This window comes from Dryobates pubescens, chromosome 4 (genome assembly GCF_014839835.1).
Source record: "Dryobates pubescens isolate bDryPub1 chromosome 4, bDryPub1.pri, whole genome shotgun sequence".
In the NCBI taxonomy this organism is placed as follows: Eukaryota; Metazoa; Chordata; class Aves; order Piciformes; family Picidae; genus Dryobates; species Dryobates pubescens.
Window position 1 is genome coordinate 45,483,744 of NC_071615.1, and position 16,546 is coordinate 45,500,289.

The following is a 16,546-nucleotide window of genomic DNA, read 5'->3' on the forward strand; positions in this document are numbered from 1 at the left end:
CGCTTGGGGCGGGGGCTGGCGGCCTCATGGCAGCGGGGCAGGGGTGCGGGAGCGGGAGGCGGAGTTCCCGTGAGGCCGGGCTCGGCGTGTGGGGTACGCGAGGCAAACCGCGTTGGTGACTAGGCCGGGAGTGCGACACTGCGGCTTTGTGGACTTTGGTTCAGAGGTGGCTAATAGAGAGCGGGGCACGGCAGAGATTTGTTTTGCGTGAAGGTACCTGAGGTTGATGAGGAGAATCCGGAGCGCAGCGTGAGGCACTTAACCAAACCCCTACCGGAAGGATGCTGCGGGCCGTTTGGGCTGGCTCTGCGCATCCGTGCCGTGCCGTGCCGTGCCGTGCCGGGGAAGTGCCCCAGTGGCGCTGCCCCTCGCTCTGACTTGGCTCTGCTGCCAAGGTCGAGGCGTTCAAGCCTGACCGCATGGCAGCATTCAGTTCATCCTCGCCCATTAAGTTAGGTAATGCAGATCTCCCGATTAATTCTCGTGAAGCGATAGGATGGGCAACGTGCTTTAAAACCAGACTGCGCCTGTGGGTGAGAGACAGGAGAGCAAGATTACACAGTGCCTTGCACAGAGAATAAACGTTCAGAAAAGGAAATGCATGATCCCTGTATATTGAGCTACCATTGCCTGGCTAAAATCCCCTTCATAGTAAAGCACTCTATCTGCAGCACGTAAAAGCAGTATACATGAGGGATGAGTGAAAAAACCTGAATTTCAGTATTTTTAGATCTTTATAGGGGCACTGTGTTATATAGTCCATGTATTAGAATGGTAGCAACATCAAAATTGATGGATCCATCACTCAAAAAGACACAATTATTTTTTCATAGCAAATTTACTGTTTTGCCTAGTAATTATTACTGTTTCTGTTACTGTAGCTGAACAGGCTTTTGTTATTAATCACTTGAGAGGACCTGGACTAGTGCTGTGCTACTGGTGTTTTATAGCCTGTTGGATTCTTCTGAGCGTAGAAGTGCTGAGAAGCAAGGGTATGTATTGCTTTTCTTTGTGTATACATCTATTTACAGTGAAAGCTGACAAACTCCTACGTTTCTGAAGCTGTTGAAGAGTGACTGGATGCTCTACTTAACAATGTTCACAATTAGATGGTGCTGGAAAACTGAAAATGCTCTGCAGTGTGACTGGGGGGAGAAGTTGTCTGAATCAGCATCCAAACTTAAACACCTTTTGTATGGAATTATAACTCGTATACTGTCACAATAATACTGCTATGGACTGGCTGTGTTTGAGTGATCTTACTGAAGCATATAGAATTAGAATAGAATAGAATAAACCAGGTTGGAAGAGACCTTCAAGATCATCGAGTCCAACCTATCATCCAACACCACCTAATCAACTAAACCATGGCACCAAGCACCCCATCAAGTCTCCTCCTGAACACCTCCAATGATGGTGACTCCACCACCTCCCTGGGCAGCCCATTCCAATGGGCAATCACTCTCTCTATGAAGAATTTCTTCCTAACATCCAGTCTAAACCTCCCCTGGCACAGCCTGAGACTGTCCTTTTGTTCTGGTGCTAGTTGCCTGGGAGAAGAGACCAACATCTGCCTGTCTACAACCTCCCTTAAGGTAGTTGTAGAGAGCAATAAGGTCACCCCTGAGTCTCCTCCAGCCTAAGCAAGCCCAGCTCCCTCAGCCTCTCCTCATAGGGCTTGTGTTCCAAACCCCTCATATCTGCCAGGCAAAAGACCATCTAAATCACAGGCAAGAGACAGAAAAAGATACTAAAATACAAAGCAGTTCATGAAAACTTCTTTAAAAGTCACAGCTCTGGTGACCCTAAACTAACTTCTCTTCAAGGAAAGGATGGTGTAGCACTTTCCATTAGGGAAAGAAAACGTGGCTGAGACTTACTTGGGATTCTCATAGCCTCAGGGCTGAGGAAACTCTGATGGTATCTTAATTTTGGCTGGAAAGATCACTATCCCCAAGCCCAGCTTTGGTGCTCGTCACAGCTCTCCTTGTTGGCAGCAATCTGTTAGGTAGCAGGGTTCTGCTGTTGAAGATGTCACTTAGGGGAAAGGCATTAGGGAGCACTCACCAGGGCTCAGTCATCACAGTAAATCACAAGCAAGGGTAAGGACTCAAAGGGACAATTTTAGTTACTAAATCATTGCAGCTGGCCCAGGTTCAAGCCAGATGGGATTGTGTAGCTGGATGGTCAGTACATCCTCTTGTGCATCTAAAGAAGACAGAGATTCAGGTTAGTGCTCAAGAGTGGCAGAAAAAAGGAGACTTCTCCAAGCATGTCTGTAAAACACAACATTTTGTAGAACCTGTTAATTTTTTACATTGCTGTGTTTGGCTTAGAAGGTTTTTTAACACATGGCAGTTCCATCCTGTGCTCCAAAACTCTCCCAACTTTTTCCATTGCTAGTAATGATGAATTCTAATTACATCTTAGTTGACAACTTCGACGAGGAATGGCCGACTGGAGCCCATTCCTGTCCTAAATAGGCATTTTGGCATTGAAGGGATGACAGAAATAGAAGAGAGAGTTTTGTCAGTGAAGCTCAACACAGTATGTTTACTTCCAGTGGCTTCCTGAACTGTGAGAGGCTTTTCACCTCTCCTCTCCCTCCCCCTCAACTGCTTTATATTAGCACACGTGCCTTGGTCTTTCATTTGCGAAGCTGAGCTGCAGTAGGATCCTCTGGCCTTGATAAGCATTGCCAAATCACCATCATTACCCCCTCAGAACTGCCACTGCCACAAACACTGTTTTTATCTAGGCTTCTGTATTTAAGATGTGAATCTCTCTGATGTGAACATGGAATTACGCAGCGTGCCCTCCCACCCCTCGACATGTTTAGCGCTGTTAAAAACGTGCCATGCCTATTAAAACAAACCCTTCTCCTCAGTATATGCTAAAACAACAGTGCTTTGTAAGAATCCACTGTAGGTACAGAAATTACTCACTAGTAGAACTCAACATCTAAAAAGAAAAGCCAAAGCTTCCAAGCAGGTCTGCTTTCTGTCGTGGTACATGGGAGAGTGTCGGAAGGCTTTTCGGATGATTAAAAGAACTCAAACCCAAACATTTCAACCCCCTCCCAAAAAAAATCAACATTTCAGACCTCCCTTCTCCCTACCTGAGGGTATACCCAAACCCCCAGGGCTCACTCTTCCCCCCCTCCTCTGTTAGGCTCTGTTAGACCTCACTGCCCTCTACAACTACCTGAAAGGTGGTTGTAGACAGGAAGGGGTTGGTCTCCTCTCCCAGGCAACCAGCACCAGAACAAGGGGACACAGTCTCAAGCTGTGCCAGGGGAGGTTTAGACTCAAGGTTAGGAAAAGGTTCTTCACTGAGCGAGTCGTTCATCATTGGGATGGGCTGCCCAGGGAGGTGGTGGAGTCACCGTCCCTGGAGGTGTTCAAGGGGAGATTGGACGTGGCACTTGGTGCCATGGTCTAGTCGTGAGGTCTGTTGGGACAGGTTGGACTTGATGATCCTTGGGGTCTCTTCCAACCTTGGTTATACTGTGATACTGTGATAATCTCAGCTGGCCAGATCTGAGATTGCCCTTCACGCTTCCTCTGGCATTTTAGGCCTAGCCAGGCCCAAGAGGCCTTGAGATAACTCCCCTTCCATTACCAGATAGGGAGCATCTCCCATGGGTGCAGCAAGGGAAGAAAGAGGAAGTGTGAGACCTTGCAGATGGATTTATAAGGAGCAGGACATGATGGGTATGAAATATGCTATTTCCTATGTCCACCCACTGGGCTGGACACCTGGGGCACCAGAGTTGTACCCCATATGGCAGCCCCAGGAGGCACCCAGCCCAAACTGCCACCATTTCATTTTAAGGTACATTTGATATCATCTGAATAAAAATGAGATTAGTTAAAAAATTTGCTGCTGAACTCATGGGGACCTAGGAATGCTGTTCATGCATCTGTCTCTCAGTCTGCATGTGCTTTGGAAAAATGCAGGGAGTTGTGGCTCAGAAAGACTGAAATGTGCTAAGACTGTTTCAGAACAGCTATTTTCCTTGCATAAGAGTTTCTGGAGAGCACATACACTTCAGTAATCAGGAACTGAAATGGAAGCCTGTGGGCTGTCAATATATAACACCAGTGCATCCCTCAACTTCACTGATGGTCAGGATTTAATCCCACAGTGGTGCTGGTAAGTCACACTGTGGTGACAAATACAGAACATTGTGAGAGTAATTCTGAATGACATTCTGTAGTATTTCTTAAGCACTGCACAGCCACTGACTCTGTCAGGTCACCCTTGTTCTGGATAAGTATGTTCCCAACTTGGGAAGTTAAAAGGCTACATAGGGGAGTCCATATTGGAGAGAGTGCCTCAGACTTCTGGACTCCTTTTTTTTTAAGTAAGAAGAGCTCATTAATGCAAACTTTCTACATTTGGTATGGATTTCTGCTCTGTAGTTTTTATTATGAAGGCATTTTCCACCATAACTATCTGTGCTGTGTAGGAGGGATGCAGACATGAATTGGTCTCAGCATTTTTGTATGTGTTGAAAAGGGCTGCACTGTATGAGACAGATGAGTCTGCTGGGACAGAGTGAATCCATCATCCAGCAGGAGGGGCATTTTCATGACTGAAAGACAGACAAATGCAAGAGCAGTGTCTAGTGGAATATTTTTGGCAGTTGAGGAGTTCTGCTTCTCCTTGCCTACTAAATACAAAGTTCAAGGAACTGTAGGAAATGCTGCTTCTAAATGCATCCCCCATCAACAAATATGGGGAGAAGCTGCACATTTGCAAGGCTGCTTTTAACTCTTCCCAAACATGGTTTTGGTATCTGCTGCAATAATCTATAAATGAATGGCTGCTAGAATTACTTGTAAAGGGAGACCAAGCCAAGAAATCATTAGAACCATGTATGAAGCTTTTTAAGCAGGACAGAGTTCTCATCAATGCAGGTTAGCATCAATGTAGGTATATTTAGGGTTTGGAAACAATATGCTCATGGTCACTCAGGAATTTAGAAACACCACACTCAGTTCAGACCCTGCTAAGTGTCTCAGTTACACTCCATATTTAATAACAAATTGACATTCCTGGCATGGCTTGTTGCTCAACTTCCCCCCTCTCCCTGTTTTTCCCCTCCCCCTAGATTTATGGCATACACCATGGTGTGTGTGTACTGGAAGCTGGCTGTCTGGTTTTTTTGCTACCAAGTTGTCTCTGCAAGAGTTAAGAAGGAAGGATATTATGTTGCTGCTGTGTATGAACATGAGTCCATCCTCAGTCCTGCCCCAGAAGCTCTGATTGATCGACAGTCTGCGCTGGAACTCATGGGCAGAAACCTGGACATCTATGAACAGCAAGTAGTGGCTGCTGCCAGACAGGTATGCCACAGCTCAGCAGCAGTTGCATGTATCCTATGTATATCTATAGAGAGAGGAGGTGCTATTTGAGGATAATCTTTCCCATTTGTGTTCCCAGGCAACTAAAGCCATATTTAAGTACATAACTATGGGCTGGTTTTTCAGACATTCTGACCTGCCAGCAGCTCTGGAAAAAACCAATGATAATCAGGCCAGTTAGCAGCCTGCCTGCCTGGGGTTATTCCAAGCTTGGGAAAACATCCCTATAGTTAGTTAGCATAAGGAAGGCAGCTTTCTGTTTTGGTTGAATACCTGGCTCCTTTCTGTTTTCTTAAATGGAGTGGATTTTATTGAAAGATTGTCTCACAGGCAGCTGCCTTTGGGTTTGATTTTGGTTTTTTCCCCCTGCAGTGCTCTCAATGGAGATTCCAGAATGATTCTAACAACTGAGAAAGTTAACAGTGGAGCATTCATTTCTAAAACATTTAACAGCTTCATGGAATTAGAAGTTTTCCATTCCCTTCCCCTGCTGTCCATGGGATGGTCCTCAGTCTAAATATATGTAGGGGAGAGGGATAGGTATTTTGGGCTGTTGTTATGCACAGCCTCCTTTCCTTCCCTCTCCAAGAAAACCCACAGCTGGCTCTAGTCAGAGGAAGCAGGCACGACTGTCCCTTTGCAGAGAATAAGTGACCTGCAGGTTTCACAAATCTCTTGTTTTGGAACAGAAGAACTAATTATTTTACATCATTGGAAAAAGGAGTTGGCTTTTTTGTTGGTTGGCTGCTTTCTGGGTTTTGTTTGGCTTTTTGTGTGTGTGTGTGTGTGTGTATTTTGTTGAGGGTTTTTTGTGTGTGTTTTGTTTCATGGTGGTGGGTGGTGGGTTTTTGGGTTTTTTTGTTCATTTGGGTTTTTGTAGGGGGGAATGATGGCTGGGCATCACAGTCCAGAAGCATAAAAGCTATTTTTATGCAGTACTGCATCCAAGACATAAATTATCCCAAAGCTGGATAACACATTTGAGCTGACTTTTGAACAGCCACAGGAATTTGATGCCCTACCTGATTTAAGAGGAATCCACTACATGTTTAAGAACAGATCTCCCTGAACTTCAGGTAGAGACAATCTAGTTCTGACATGGCTGCATCTCTACCAGATTCTGGATTGCTTCCACAGCCAAGATGTTTCTGAAAGCCATACTTCCAGCACTGTATACAACCCAAGCTGATGATGGGACTATACAACCTGATAGGATTATACAACCCAATATGATGACAGGACTAGGGGGAATGGAACAAAACTAGCAATGGGTAGATTCAGATTGGCTGTTAAGAAGAAGTTCTTCCCCAGGAGGGTGGTGAGACACTGGCACAGGTTGCCCAGGGAGGAGGGGGAAGCCTCATCCCTGGAGGTTCTTAAGGCCAGGCTGGATGTGGCTCTGAGCAACCTGATGTAGTGTGAGCTGTCCCTGGCCATGGCATGGGGGTTGGAACTAGATGATCCTTGAGGTGCCTTCCAACCCTAACAATTCTATGATTAATCTGAAATGGCAAGAATTATTCTTAAGAAAATAAATTTATACTGACCTGTAAGCCTCATCACAAAGATCTCATTGTTCTACTGCTTAAGGGTGAAGCAAGTGCCTGGCTGCATGTTGTAAATGCCACCCGGGGCCCCTGCTCTGGTGTATGTATCCCTCTCATACCTGCCATGAGAAAAACTGTCTGAAAGAGAATCAGAGAAGCCATAAGGTTGGAAAAGACCTCAAAGATCATCAAGTCCAACCTGTCACCCAAGACATAAGCATAATCCTATAAAAAACCCTAAGATGATCAATGTTGAACCTAAGTGATGTCATTCTCAGGACTGGTACCTGGATAATAGTTTTCCAAGCACATGGATGAAGTCTCCCCTTATTTGCATGCCCTTTAAATAATGTCAACTGGGCTAATTTTTCAAGCTAAAGACATGTGTCAGGTTAAATAAGATTGTTTTTAAACACACAGGTTTGTCTACTGTGCAGTCAAAGAAAGGCTATTTTCCAGCTACATTCCTGTCAGAACATATTTGGGTGATCCTTAGCTGTCTTCAGCCCTTTTTACCCACGAGGTTCCATTACTCCTTTTATGTTTATGTTGGGTCAGCTATGCCTACAACACCTCTTTGTTTCATGTGCAGGGGGCACAGATCATTGTTTTTCCTGAGGATGGAATCCATGGCTTCAACTTCACCAGAAGCTCCATTTACCCTTACTTAGATTTTGTTCTGCACTCAGGCTCTGTGAAGTGGAATCCATGCCGAGAGCCCTATTTGTTCAACGACACAGAGGTAAGTGTAGGAGTGGCTTCTGCAAAGAGGTGGAATGAATGCTAGATTTGTGCTCCAAGCAGGAAAATAGCCCTAGTAGGTTTGTTTGGGGAAGTAAGCAAGATGTTTAACAACTTGAAGTCACATGCTCTCAGTTTATGCTGGTTTCATTCTTAGCAGAGGAGGGGTTTTGTTCTCCATGGGACAGCAATGTGCCCTTGTGGCCAAGAGGGCCAATGGAATCCTGGGGTGCACTAAGGGGAATGTGTCCAGCAGATCCAGGGAGGTTCTACTCTCCTGATACTCTGCCCTGGTGAGACCTCACCTGGAATATTGCATCCAGTTCTGGGCTCCCCAGTTCAAGAGGGACAGGGGTCTGCTGGGCAGAGTCCAACAGAGGGCTACCAGGATGATTAAGGGACTGGAGCACTGCCCTCTGAGGAAAGGCTGAGAGCCCTGGGGCTGTTAAGTCTGGGGAAGAAAAGACTGAGAGGGGATTTGGTAAGTGTTTCTAAATCTCTGAGGGCTGGGTATCAAGAAGGAGGGGACAGGCTCTGCTCAGTTGCACCCTGGGATAGGACAAGGGGCAATGGATAGAAACTACAGCACAGGAGGTTCTACCTTAACATTCTTCACTGTGAGGGTCACAGAGCACTGGAACGGCCTCCCCAGAGAGCTTGTGGAGTCTCCTCTGGTGACTTTCCAGACCCATCTGGGTGTGTTCCTATGCACCCTGTGCTAGATTCTATGATCCTGCTCTGGCAGGAGGGTTGGACTCAATGATCTCTGGAGGTCCCTTGCAACCCCTAACATGCTGTGAGCCTGTGGAAATAGTTAAGAAGTTCTGCAGTTTCTTGGTGGTTTGGCTTGCTGACACCATGAGGTGAGTTCAAAGCAGGAGCTTTCAGCAGGCACACTTGTAGCTGCCACAGTAGCTTGAGTTTGAACACATCTGGGAACTGACACAGGCCACTGAAAGAGAGTCTTGGCTCTCCTGGTGGTGCTCTGCTCCTCTCAGCCTGACCAACAGCCTCGGCAACCCCACCACAAGGGCTTGCCAGAGGACCAGTTGTGTTTATTCCACACCTCAACCAGTATTGTTATGCAGATGGAAGCAGAACAGGCAGGAAGACCACACAAAATTAGCACACTTGAGAAGCAGTTATTGTAGCTGAGTTTAACCCCTTTGAATAATGTGAAAATCATCATCATTTGGAAACTGTTCATGGAGTCATAACTGCTGGAGTAAAATTTGTTCCTCCACGTCATGAAACGTTTAAGGTTTCCCATTCTGTTCCCCAGGTTCTTCAGCGTCTGAGCTGCATGGCACTGAAAAACCAAATATTCCTTGTGGCAAACCTGGGGACAAAGCAGCCCTGTGAGCAGCCTGACCCTCACTGCCCAGCTGATGGAAGGTACCAGTTCAACACCAACGTGGCGTTCGATGACGGCGGCGTGCTGCTAGCCACGTACCGCAAACACAATCTCTACTTTGAATATGCTTTTGATACTCCCCCAGAGCCTGACTATGCATTCTTTGAGACTCCTTTTGCTGGCAGGTTTGGCATGTTCACTTGCTTTGATATACTCTTTTTTGAGCCTGCAGTGAACCTCATCAAGCAATACAACGTGAAACAAATTGCCTATCCAACTGCCTGGATGAACCAGCTGCCGCTCCTGGCTGCTGTAGAGTTTCAACAGGCTTTTGCAACAGCTTTCAACATCAATGTCTTAGCAGCCAATATCCACCACCCTACCTTGGGCATGACAGGGAGTGGCATATACACTCCAGTCAAGTCGTTCACCTACCACAACATGGAAGGTTATGGTGGTAAGCTCATAGTAGCAGAAATTCCTGTGATTGCCACAGGTGATGAAACCAATCTGGACAGCAGTGAAAGATTCAGAGAGAGCTTACATCACTCATGCAAGACTTCTACAAGCACCTCCCTGGATGATCAAGTTTGCTTTAAGGAGGAAGAAGAGACCCCCAGCAGAGTGTCAGAAACAGGACAGGAACAGTTGCCTCCCCTATTTTATGCAGAAATGATGTATGACAACTTCACTTTTGTTCCTCTATGGGGGGAAAAAGGAGAGCTCCAGGTCTGTGCCAACACCCTTTGTTGTTACTTAAATTACCAGAAAGCTGTTCTAACTGATGAACTTTATGCTCTGGGAGTGTTTGATGGGCTCCATACAGTGCATGGCACCTACTATGTCCAGGCCTGTGCCTTAGTTAAGTGTGGTGGCCTCAGCTTTAGCACTTGTGGACAGGAGGTTACAGACGCCACTGCTCTGATAGATTTCCAGCTCTGGGGAAATCTGAGTACCCCTTACATCTTTCCTTTGCTGCTGACATCTGGTATTACTTTGGACTTTGCTGATCACAGGGGCTGGAAAAACAACCACTATTTCATGAGCAAAAATAACACATCTTCTGGCCTGCTGACAGCTGCTCTCTACGGACGATGGTATGAAAAGGACTAGCACAGACAGCTGAATGAGAAGACAACAGCCCCTATGTTCAGAGCCTACATCTTCACGTGAACTGCTGAACACCTGCACTTCCTAGAGCTTTGGGTGCATTTATTACATGGCTGACTGATCAGATTCCACATTTGAAATGACAAGGGAAGCACTTAAGAGGCTGTAAGTACAGTCTGTACCTCGGCAGCTTACGTCCTGGCAGGGGTAAAAGCCTTGCAGAGTTCAAAGGCTTGTTGCAACGTGCTGAGATGTTCTACACTGGGACAATAACATGTCTCGTTTAAACTGAGTTTGTTCCTTTTAAGTGAATCCTTTGGTTTTCTGGGGTCCTGGCTAGGAGTATGGAAATGAATGGAATAGAAAACCACTGCAAAGGCAAGAGAAATAGGGAAGAGAACAAAGACACAAACACCATGCATGACATGCATGAAAATGCATACATACAGGTTGCATATGGTGAGGGTCTCACCCCTCCTTAGGGTGCCAGGATTTTTTTCCTTAGAGCCAATAAAACTCCCATCTGAAATCATGACCATTTACTGGCCACTCAGTTGCCTGCAGTCCTGTTAGAAAACACAGTGACTTTTCTCCTGTACTTTTAACAGTAAATGAATGTTAGCAGTTGAGAATGTCTACAAACATCTAGTCTGGAGAGGAGGATATCATGTGATGATGAAAAAGTAGACTGCATTAAGGCAATTTTCAGCCTACTGTGCTTAAAGGAAATGTTGGCAACAGATATCAAAGGCTATGCTATGCAGTGTTAAGTACTGCTGACTTCCCCAGTTTAAAGAGGAAGTAATCTCGAGACTGCTTTGAGTTTTCTGTTCCTTCAACAAAGAGCTATGAAAATCCCACTGTGGGACAGTCAGGTTTTTGCAGTAAGGTTCTGTGTGCAGCAGGTTCCTGCTGCTAAATGAGTGAAATGTGCCATCCTTGCCAGAGCAAGAACTCGATCAAGTGCTGTAATACCGTACTGCAGGAAAGAAGTTGGGAAGAGAATATTCAAAGGGGTTAAACTCAGCTACAATAACTGCTTCTCAAGTGTGCTGATTTTGTGTGGTCTTCCTGCCTGTTCTGGTTCCATCTGCATAACAATACTGGTTGAGTTGGGGAATAAACACAACTGGTCCTCTGGCAAGCCCTTGTGGTGGGGTTGCCGAGGCTGTTGGTCAGGCTGAGAGGAGCAGAGCACCACCAGGAGAGCCAAGACTCTCTTTCAGTGGCCTGTGTCAGTTCCCAGATGTGTTCAAACCCAAACTACTGTGGCAGCTACAAGTGTGCCTGCTGAAAGCTCCTGCTTTGAACTCACCTCATGGTGTCAGCAAGCCAAACCACCAAGAAACTGCAGAATTTCTTACCTATTTTCAGAGGATGTTAGAGGTTGGAAGGGACCTCCAGAGATCGATTCCAACCCCCCTGCAGGACCATAGAATCCAGTGCAGGTCACACAGGAACACATCCAGATGGGTCTTGAAAGTCTCCAGAGGAGGAGACTCCACAACCTCTCTGGGCAGCCTGTTCCAGTGCTCTGTGACCCTCCCAGTGAAGAAGTTCCTCCTCATGTTGAGGTGGAACCTCCTGTGCTGGAGTTTCTATCCACTGCCCCCTGTCCTATCCCAGGGTGCAGGTGAGCAGAGCCTGTCCCCTCCCTCTTGACACCCAGCCCTCAGAGATTTAGAAACATTTACCAAATCCCCTCTCAGTCTTCTCAGCTCCAGACTAAGCAGTCCCAGGGCTCTCAGCCTTTCCTCACAAGAATAGAGTAGAATAGAATAGACCAGGTTGGAAGAGACCTTCAAGATCATCGCCTCCAACCCATCAACCAATCCAACACCACCTAAACAACTAACCCACGGCACCAAGCACCCCATCAAGTCTCCTCCTGAACACCTCCAGTGATGGTGACTCCACCACCTCCCCAGGCAGCCCATTCCAATGGGCAATCACTCTCTCTGTGTAGAACTTCTTCCTAACCTCCAGCCTACACCTCCCCTAGCACAGCCTGAGACTGTGTCCTCTTGTTCTGGTACTGGCTGCCTGGGAGAAGAGACCAACCTCTGCCTGTCCACAACCTCCTTTCAGGTAGTTGTAGAGAGCAATAAGGTCACCCCTGAGTCTCCTCTTCTCCAGGCTAAGCAACCCCAGCTCCCTCAGCCTCTCCTCATAGGGCTTGTGTTCCAAACCCCTCACCAACTTCATTGCCGTTCTCTGGAGACGCTCCAGCAGTGCTCCAGTCCCTTCATCATCCTGGTAGCCCTTTCTTAGACTGTCCAGCAGATCCCTGTCCCTCTTGAACTGGGGAACCCAGAACTGGATGCAATATTCCAGGTGAGGTCTCACCAGGGCAGAGTAGCAGGAGAGGAGAACCTCCCTGGCTCCTCTTAATGCACCCCAGGCTCCCATTGGCCTTCTTGACCACAGAGGCAGATTGCTGCCCCGTGGATAACTCTGTTATCCAGCACACAAAAGGAGTTTGTAAACAGTACTGATCTTGGCCTCTATCAAACCTTCCTTCTTCAAGCTGTAATTACTGTGAGCCAGAACCTACTCAGGCCCAGGTTTGTTTATCCTGCAGCACATTCTGGACAGAAACATTGAGAGAGGAATGTCTGCATCTCATTAGACACAAACTTCCTGATGCAGAAGTAGGTCACCCTGCCCCAGGGATATGGGAATCGTCCCTTGGCACCCGCCGCGGGGTTCTTGTGCAAATTGCACAACACTCAGGGCACAACAAGAAACATTTGTGGTGCTGGTTTGTGCTTCTGGTTACACTGCCATCTGACCACACCTAAAAGAAAGGGCCAGTGAACAGCTGGAGAATTTCAGCTCTCTGGACAAGCCTCCCTACTCCTGCAAGACGTATCGTCTCACATGAAGTAGCTGTGGGTTTAGCTCCACAGCAGGCCCTTTGCATCACAGTAAATTAGGCTAAACAAGCAAACACTGCCACACCTATTTGCTGTGCTTACAGGAGAAGAAGGCATTTATCTGTGAGATACTTGCAAAGTGCACTCCACAGCACCAGTGAGTATGTCAAAACTACAGAAAACACCACCTGGTCTTGTGGTCTGCATGGGGCACGTTGTGCTGTCTCTTCCCTGAGAGGAGCAGGCAGAAGTACTGGAGCTTGTGCTGGTATCTTGAACAGCAGCTTCTGGAATTACTGAAACAGGTTGGAAAAGACCCTCAGGATCACCAAGTCCAAGCCAAAATCCTACCCTACAAGGTTCACCCTTAAACCATACCCCTAGCACCACATGCAAATGGCCTTTAAACACATCCAGGCTTGGGGACTCCACCACCTCCCTGGGCAGCACATTCCAATGCCTGACCACTCTTGCCCTGAGAAAACGTTTCCTAATGTCCAGTCTAAACCTACCCAGTCACAACTTGAGGCTTTCCCCTCTTGTTCTGTTACAAGAAGAGACCAGGACCAGCACCAGCTTCTCCACAGCATCCTTTTCAGGTAGCTGTAGACAGCAATGAGGTCTCCCCTCAGCCTCCTCTTTTTCACACTAACCATCCCCAGCTCCTTCAGTCACTCTTCATTAGGTCTATATTCTCCAGGCCCTTCCCCAGCTTCCTTGCCCTCTACTGCACTGGCTCCAGCCCCTCCACATCTCTCTTGTATTGAGGTGGACACAATACTCAAGATGTGGCCTCACCAGAGCTGAGTACCAGGGCACAATCACCTCCCTGCTCCTGCTGGACACATTTCTAGTCCCAGCCAGGATGCCATTGGCTTTCTTGGCCACCTGGGCACACTGCTGGCTCATATTCAGTTGCTTGTCCATTAGAATCCCCCAGGTCCCTTTTTGCCAGGCAGCTTTCCAGCCACACTGCCCCAAGCCTGTGGAGTTGCTTGGGGTTGTTGTGACCCAAGTGCAGGACTTGGATTTGGCCTTGTTGAAGCTCATCCAGTGCAAGCCTGCACCGGAACAGCAATCCCAGCATTGCCCTGATGCACTGTTCCCAACCAACCTGGTGTTCACATTGCCTTTGGTGAGGAGGTGTGGAAGCCTTCAGCAAGGCTGAAGCTCCCAGGCAGGCTCACAGCGTGCTGCAATGCAGCTCATCAGCTACCATCTCTTCATCAGAGGCACATTTTATCAGAGCTCCCTGAACAGCTTCCATCTGTGGGTGCAAGAAAAGCAAAGCACAGTAACAGCATTTGGCAAGGGACAGGAAATGTATGACACAAGATGTGAATCCTTAGGTTCTGCTTTAAAAAAGTCTGTGCTTTTAAGACAAAAGAACATCTAAATGCTCAGTGTCTTAAGGTTTCCAAGTTAACTCCCAGGTACAGGGAAAAGAACCCCTGCACATCTGTCATTTGACAAGGCTTGGCAGTGGGAGTTTGTTTTGTTCTCTTGTGAAACTGAGTAGCAAAATTTCTGGCTACTTCTACTGCAGTTTTAAAGAAAAAGGGGAAAAAAAGGAATGCAAGAGGTTTCTCCTTCAGTTAGTGACACTGACAATATTAAGACAGCTTGAAAGGCTCTCTGCATTCCATGTTATGGATCACAGGATTGGAAGGGACTTCCAGAGATGGAGTCCAACCAATCCTGCCAGGGCAGGACCATAGAACCTAGCACAGGTCACACAGGAATGCATCCAGATGGGTCTGGAAAGTCTCCAGAGGACACTCCACAACCTCTCCGGGCAGCCTGTTCCAGTGCTCTGTGACCCTCCCAGTGAAGAAGTTCCTCCTCATGTTGAGGTGGAACCTCCTGTGCTGTAGTTCCTATCCATTGCCCCTTGCCCTGTCAGGGTGCAATCTAGCAGAGCCTGTCCCCTCCCTTGTTGGGGTTGGAAGGGACCTCAAGGATCATCTAGCTCCAAGCCCCCTGCCACGGGCAGGAACACCTCACACTACATCAGGTTGCTCAGAGCCACATCCAGCCTGGCCTTAAAAACTTCCAGGGATGAAGCTTCTACCACCTCCCTGGGCAACCTGTGCCAGTGTCTCACCACCCTCATGAGGAAGAACTTCTTCTGAACATCCAACCTGAATCAACCCCTTGCTATTTTTGTTCTATTTCCCCCAGTCCTATCACTGCCTGACACCCTAAGATACCCCTCCCCAGCTTCCTTGTAGCCCCCCTTCAGATACTGGAAAGCCACAATTAGGTCTCCTTGGAGCCTTCTCTTCTCCAGACTGAACAGCCCCAACTCTCTCAGTCTGTCTCCACAGCAGAGGAGCTACAGTCCTCTGATCATCTTTATGGCCCTTCTCTGGACACCTTCCAGCACCTCCAGATTCTTCTTGTAATAGGGGCTCCAGAACTGGATGCAGTATTCCAGGTGGGGTCTCACCAGAGTGGAGCAGAGAAGAATCACCTCCCTCAACCTGCTGGCCACACTTCTCTTGATGCAGTCCATGATCTGGTTGGCTTTCTGTGCTGCGAGTGCAACACTGGTGGCTCATACTAAGGTTTTCATCCACCAGCACACCCAGTGCATGGTGGTTCCTCTGTACTTCATGTTCTTCACAAGGAAAAAGCCAATGCTGTCATCTAATGGAGAGGCCTGTGGCTCATCTCTTCAGCTTTCAGCCTGTAAAGGAGACCTATGTTTATAAATTCTTACCTGGTCCCATTGAGAGCCACAGCTACATTCATTAAAAAAAGCCAAGCCCCAAGTGTTTTAAACCCTACTCTGGAAGAATTTGTCTCCAGCTGTCCCATCAGCATATCAAGGGATGATAAGGAATTCACCACAAATCACTGAGGGAGGCAACAACTACAGGTCAGACCTGGCTTTAAGGATTGATATGAATTTGCTGGACCAACTTAAATAAAAACTTAGTTCTTCCTGATACTAAAATTAACTTTGCTGAGTTTAAATCCAGACTTATGGAAGTGGTGTTTCAAGTTTAAACTGCTTATCAAGGGATTGCTAAGGCTCTTAGCTCCAAGGTTGTTCATCTGACTCTAGCCAGGGCTGAGTTACTTAGCATTATTGTTATCAGGCACCAATGCTCTTCAACCAACAGCACGATGGAATTCCTTTTGGGAACTGGGTATGTACCCTCAGCAGAATGACAGAGCAGCCAGCCGTGGGAAATGAGGAGGGTACTCCTGCCAGGGAAACCCATGGAGTGTGGCCAGCAGGAGCAGGGAGGTCATTCTGCCCTGTACCCAGCACTGGTTAGGCCACACCTTGAGTCCTGTGTCCAGTTCTGGGCCCCTCAGTTTAAGAAGGATGTTGAGTTGCTGGAAGGTGTCCAGAGAAGGGCAACAAAGCTGGGGAGGGGTTTGGAGCACAGCCCTATGAGAAGAGGCTGAGGGAGCTGGGGTTGCTTAGCCTGGAGAAGAGGAGGCTCAGGGCAGACCTTATTGCTGTCTACAACTACCTGAAGGGAGGCTGTAGCCAGGTGGGGGTTGGTCTCTTCTCCCAGGCAGCCAGCACCAGAA

The 16,546-nt window shown here is 47.4% G+C and overlaps 1 protein-coding gene across 1 annotated transcript; it reads left to right on the forward strand.

Annotated features, from left to right (window-relative positions):
- The first annotated feature begins 892 nt into the window (after positions 1 to 892).
- Positions 893 to 11,056, forward strand: BTD (biotinidase). Its single transcript, XM_009908597.2, has 4 exons — positions 893 to 992; positions 5,117 to 5,351; positions 7,509 to 7,658; positions 8,940 to 11,056. Exons 2-4 carry the CDS (start codon positions 5,121 to 5,123, stop codon positions 10,122 to 10,124), a joined length of 1,566 nt encoding a protein of 521 aa, XP_009906899.2. The 5' UTR covers positions 893 to 992; positions 5,117 to 5,120; the 3' UTR covers positions 10,125 to 11,056.
- The last annotated feature ends 5,490 nt before the right edge of the window (positions 11,057 to 16,546 follow it).

Excerpts from the sequence above, each read along its gene's own strand:
- BTD (XM_009908597.2), top strand. The coding sequence starts at position 5,121 with ATGGCATACACCATGGTGTGTGTGTACTGGAAGCTGGCTGTCTGGTTT. Across the intron at positions 5,352-7,508 it reads TAGTGGCTGCTGCCAGACAG|GGGGCACAGATCATTGTTTT; the intron begins GTATGCCACAGC and ends TTTCATGTGCAG. Across the intron at positions 7,659-8,939 it reads ATTTGTTCAACGACACAGAG|GTTCTTCAGCGTCTGAGCTG; the intron begins GTAAGTGTAGGA and ends TCTGTTCCCCAG.